At 37.8% G+C, this 6,148-nt stretch overlaps 1 protein-coding gene across 1 annotated transcript; it reads left to right on the forward strand.

Annotated features, from left to right (window-relative positions):
• The first annotated feature begins 4,817 nt into the window (after positions 1-4,817).
• LOC122123300 (zinc finger protein 180-like) lies at positions 4,818-5,713 on the forward strand. Its single transcript, XM_042697658.1, has one exon. The coding sequence runs from the start codon at positions 4,818-4,820 to the stop codon at positions 5,631-5,633; it is 816 nt and encodes a 271-aa protein (XP_042553592.1). The 3' UTR covers positions 5,634-5,713.
• Positions 5,714-6,148: the final 435 nt, after the last annotated feature.

Here is a 6,148-nt window from a genome sequence, read left to right on the forward strand (position 1 = left end):
GGTGAAGGGTAGATTGCAACCAGATCTCATCCTCATGAGTAACATTAAACTATCTCAATGAAATTTTGCTGGAATTGCTGAAATAGTGTGGTCATACGCACCTTCGTGTGTTCTTAAGGAATGATTAACCTATATGTACTTAAACTACTCTCCATATATACTTCTTGGACTACTTCATGGTCTTGGTCTTACTTGAAGCTGAGGCTAGATTTGTTGCTAAACTTTATGGTCTTTTTACAAAATCTTGTTTGTTTTCTAATGTATCCTCACAAGATTCCTTTCCTCTATAATCTCTCTCTACTTTTGGTTTTCTACTCACTTGTGTTGGTTATTTTTCTGTTTCTGTCTCTTTGTATGTATCTTTGAATCATTTTTTCTTACTTTTCTCCTTCTGTCTTTCCTCCATATGTCTCTCAGTTTTTTCTTTTCTTCCATGATCTATCTGGGAACAAGTTTTTCTTAGTGATTAGTTTTAGTTTGCTGACATGGCTCTTAGGATTGACATTTTTCTTACCCACTGTATAGGAAAATTGTTGCCTAGAGAGTTCTACAGGATTCCAGAAACAAAGAAAATTAGAGAAACACAAAAACATAAACAGATAGACTTAGGGGAAACCAGGGTTCTGAATGCTCTCTGGCACTTGGTCTCTGGTTGCCAGCAAGCAAGCATAGTTCCTTGAGTTCACACAGGGAAGATTACCATTGATAACATGCAAAATTGAAGTATCTATATTAATATTACAATCTGAGCCACAACAGGTTGTGAGGCAAACATGTTTCCTTATTCTCCTGAGACAGAAGACTGGTGCCCAGAGAAAATGCAGACATGAAGTTCACCTTACCTAGCCTTCAAGGTGAACAGCAGCTCAGTTTCAGATGCTATCTTTCCAACAGTAAGGTAAACGCCTGCACTCCAGTCTCTTAACCATCCCCAGAATTCTCTTTTAACCCTTCTGCAGCCAGCTCTCAGTGCTCTCAATGCTGTCAGGCTGGAATTCCAACCTCTCAAACCTTTTTCCCCCTTCAGCTCAACTTCAGAGTTCCTTAAAAAAAAGGATGTGCTTCCTCCAAGTGTAAACTACAAGAAAATTTGATTTCACCTGATTCTGTTATCTTTGGTCTAACTTCATTTGTCATGGTACTCAGTTTTGTTTTTCCATACCACTACTTTTAAATATTTTCATTCACTGCCAGTATAAGATAGGTAGTTTTGATAAAAAAAAATTAATGCAGTGATGAGGATTTCTCTATTAAAAATAACATTTGTTGCAAAATCTCACAGAAGTTTGCTCAGGAATTGATTTTGATCTCTGAGGAATTTCACTATTAACTAATAAAAGTGGAAATATATCTTTAGGGATCTACTGGAGAAATGACTCAGGAATATTTAACACATTTGAGCATTTGGTCATATTTATCATTTTTGTCATCATGAGTGTTCCTTGAGTCTCTATCAATTTGCCTCCACCTTCCATGAAGGCCTATTAAAATGAAAATCTTCTCAAGGAACATTTTATTCCCCTCCCACCTATATTTTGTATTGTAGAATGTAGAGAAAGTTTACAAAACTTCATGGTAGCAGTTCTTATTTATATAGGAAGGAAATATCAGGGTGTCTATGACCACATTTCAATATTTAGTATTTAAACCAAACATGGTTAACCTAGGATATTTTTATGTGGGAACTAAATCAAATCTTATAAGGGCCCAATAAATCATTAGCTAATTTCTGGAGTACTGTTACTGTTTTTTGAGCATTCATGTGGACACTGCTTTTCTTTGATCTAGTAATGTTCTATGTCCTGAATACCATGTGATATCCTGAATGTGTTCTGCTTGCTTATGAGAGTACTTGTTAATAGAAGGTCTAAATAGAATTTATGGTGAAGCAGTAAATGTAAACGCAGAGAAAATATTTGTTTAATTCATTGTTACCCTTATATGTACTAAAATTTTATCAAAAATAATAATATAATTTTTAGACGCCACCTTAGACTTAATGTCATCCTGCCACATTATTATCTCCTTAGAATTTTTATCTTGCCTCCATTGCTAGCAGCAGAAATGTGTTTGCATTCATTAGGGAATCTGTAACTTTTTATTGGTCTTGGGGCTTGAATTCTGGGCCTGGTTATTGTCCCTCAGCTCTTCAGGTCAAGGTGAGTGCTCTACTACCACTTGAGTCACAGTGCTACTTTCACTTTTCTGGTGGTTTACTGGAGATATCTGTCTCATGGACTTTCCTGCCTGGGCTGGCCTTGAACCTTGATCCTCAGACCTCAGCCTCATGAATAGCTAGGATTACAGGCATAAGCTACCAGTGCCCTGCAAATCTGTGTATTTTAATGACTAGGTTTATTGTTTGTCAAATATTACTAATTTGCTATTTAATTTTCCCTGTGAAAAAATAACAGCCAGCTGCAAACATTTTATGTAAGACAAAAGCATACCTGCAGCATAATGAAATTCCAGATTGGAATTCTCATGACCCAGGTCTAATTTCTTGATGGAAATGTGCCATTACAGAAGCTGATATCATTTGATGATGTGGCTGTGGACTTCACCTGGAAGGAGTGGCAGGATCTGGATCCTGGTCAGAGGACCCTTCATAGAGAAGTAATGCTGGAAACTTATAACAACCTAATGTCCTTGGGTGAGCAAAGGTCACTTTTATTTGGAAGGTCAAGTGCTTTTATTTTAGTAGACATTTGACTATGATATTTAGGTATAAGATTCCAGTCCATTCCAAGGTAAAGAACTGCTAGTATAAAATCCAGGCAAATTCAGGTCTGGGAGCTTGATGTTGTTTGCCTTTCACACTATTGCTTGAGCCACAACTCCATTTTGGATTTTGTTTTGGGGTATATTCTGTGTTTCTGTGCCCAGGTTGGTTTCAAGCCTGCCTCTTCTGATCTTACCTCCTAAATGTAGGGTTACAAGTGTAAGCTTTTGGACCATTACATTTTGTTAAAAAAAAGATTCCAGTCCATAGGAAGTGTCATTTCTTTCTAAGGGAAACTTCAACTTCATTATATGTAACTCAAGAGCTAATTTTATTGTCATTCATTAAGAAGGCAAATTAGTAGTAGGACAATAGTTCTAAACTATGATCCACTAACAGGAAACTGACTTCCCAGACTTGGGGGTGATTATTATAGGTGGATCTACAGTCTAGATAGAATATACATTACTACTGTCAGTATGATCTGAAAATCAGTAGTTGAAAGTGTGAAAGTGTGTATTTGTAAGCCAAACCTGACATAGGTTGCATTGCTTCAGGCTTGGAATCCTAGATACTCTGTAGGCTGAAATCTGAAAATTTTGGTTTGAAGCAAGCAACTGTAGAAAAATGAACACGAGACTCTTATCTCCAATTAACCATTCAAAAACTAGAAATGTATCCAAGACACAAACTAGTAGAATGCTAGATTTGAGCAAAAGTGCTGAGTTCAAGCCACACATTGGCAAAATGAACCCAAAGCTGCGGGAAAGTACACCATGGAGATGTTAAGAATTGAGACACCATGGGCTGGGAAGGTGGCTCAGTGGTAGAGCCCTTGCCTTGCATGCTTGTGGCCCTGTGTTCGATTCCTCAGCATGAAAAAAGCAGAAAAAAAAAGCCAGAATTGGCGTTGTGGCTCAAGTGGTAGAGTGCTAGCCTTGAGCTTAGGAGCTGTGATACAGCTCCCAGGCTCAGAGTTCAGGCCCCACAACAGAACCCACCCCCCCCCCCAAAATGAAACAATTGAGATACCAGATTTAGGAGCAACCCAGTGAACAGGATGTCTGCAACATTACATTAATGATGACCCAGCAAGAGCAATAGTTCTCCACTATTTCTTTTTCACAGGGCACTGTGTTCCTAAACCTATATTGATGGTGAAGCTGGAGGAAGGTGCAGAACCATGGATGAGAGAAGGCTCAGAAGAGAATTTCACAGGTGAGTTAAAGCATCTTGAATAGTGATGTTGGGTCCAGAGCCCAGTGGGTCTGTTTATCTTGAGCTGTAAAGAGCAATAGTATTCCTAGTGCCCCTGAGTCATGTATGGCAGAGAACTAGGTGATCCTTTGTCTCAAGGAATTGTCAATCCAGAATTCTCGTGGAGACAAACTGAATTTGATGTTCCAGTGTAGTTAATGTTAGCACTTCTCTTTGTCTGTCGAGAAGTCATTCATAGAGAGAAAAAGACAATAAGAAATATAGTAAGGAGATCTCATTTTATTTTAAACTAGTATTTTGCAGGTAGGAGGAAAATAGGATCAGGACAATTTTTTATCTGTGGTGCTGAGCATAGAATGAGATTCAGAATGGAAGCATTAAGAGTACGGAGATGAATAATTTGAGTAAATATTTCCTTGAGAAAAATATAAAAATCTGAAATACAGAAAAACATTATTTTCCATTGTAAAATGTCAGTACTACTTTCTTAATTACTAAATTGCAGAGAAATATATATATATATTCTGCATAAAGCAATGCTTTGATATTTGAAAATATTGTTACAGAATGTGAGGAAATATCTTTATATTAAGGAATTTATGGATGTCATTTATGTTTTTGTCTATATTTCTATTATTTATTTTAGAAATGGAGGATGTGATTAGCACCTGCCAGGAACGTCACAAGAAATATCTCTCTGAATCAGCAATCATGAATAGTAACCCAGGGGAGGAAAAAGTGAGACTTATAAGAAGTTTTCATTTGAGCTCCATACAGAAGTCAGAACTGATTAAGAATAATGGGAACTCCTTAGGGATGAGGATAGAAAAGGTCACTGGCTGTCAGAGCATGGGTATTTTCATTGAACCTTGGTAAGATGTGTGCAGCATATAGTCCTCATGTGTCTTCTGTAGTTGACGAACGTAAACAGTGTGAAAAGTCTTTCACTGAGAAGAAATACCCTGTCGTCCCTCAGAGAACACACACAGGAGAGAAACCTTATAAATGTAACATGTGTCAAAAGTCTTTCACCCAGAAATCAAAGCTTACTGTCCACCAGAGAACACACACAAAAGAGAAACCTTTTGAATGTAACATTTGTGGAAAATCTTTCATATGCAAGGCATATCTTACTAGACACCAGAGAACACACACAGGAGAGAAACCTTATGAATGTAACATGTGTGGAAAGTCTTTCACCTGGAAGACACACCTTACTGTCCACCAGAGAATACACACAAAAGAGAAAATTTTTGAATGCAACATTTGTGGAAAGTCTTTCTCCTGGAAGGCATATCTTACTCTCCACCAGAGCACACACACAGGAGAGAAACCTTATGAATGTAACAAGTGTGGAAAGTCTTTCACCCAGAAATCAAAGCTTACTCGCCACCAGAGAACACACACAAGAGAGAAACCTTATGAATGTAACATTTGTCAAAAGTCTTTCACTGAGAAATCAAAGCTTACTCGCCACCAGAGAACACACACAAAAGAGAAACCTTTTGAATGTAATATTTGTGGAAAGTCTTTCTCCTGCAAGGAATATCTTACTCTGCACCAGAGAACACACACAGGAGAGAAACCATATGAATGTAACAAGTGTGGAAAGTCTTTCACCCAGAAATCAATGCTTACTCGCCACCAGAGAACACATACTAGAGAAAAACCTTATGAATGTAACTTGTGTTGAAAGTCTTTCACCCAAAAAAGAAACCTTACTGTGCACCAGAAAACACACACATTAGAGAGACCTTATGAATGTAACATGTGTGGAAAGTCCTTGTCTTGGAAGTCAAGCTTCAATGTCCATCAGATAATACACACAGGAAAGAAACCTTATGAATGTAATATGTGTGGAATGACTTTCACCTGGAAGTCAAACCTCACTGTCCATCAGAAAACACAAAGGAAAGAAACCTTACAAATGTGGTATTTGCAGAAAGATTTTCAGCCAGAAGCTACAACTTACTATCCACCAGAGAGCACACACAGGAGAGAAATTTTACGAATGTAACCTATGTGGAAAGTCTTTCATCCAGAACATACACCTTTCTGTCCATCAGAAAAAAACCCACCAGAGAGAAATGTTATATATGTAGCAGGCATGGAAATTCTTTCACCTGGAAGGCACAACTTAACATCCATCACAGAACAAAAGGAGAGAAACCTTATGAATGCGACCAATGTGGAAAGACCTGGAGGTCA

Source organism: Dipodomys spectabilis, unplaced genomic scaffold (assembly GCF_019054845.1).
Source record: "Dipodomys spectabilis isolate Male_0828 unplaced genomic scaffold, ASM1905484v1 ptg000227l, whole genome shotgun sequence".
Lineage (NCBI taxonomy): Eukaryota > Metazoa > Chordata > Mammalia > Rodentia > Heteromyidae > Dipodomys > Dipodomys spectabilis.

What these genes read in the sequence shown, in the direction of transcription:
- LOC122123300 (XM_042697658.1), top strand. Translation starts at nt 4,818, where the DNA reads ATGTGTGCAGCATATAGTCCTCATGTGTCTTCTGTAGTTGACGAACGT.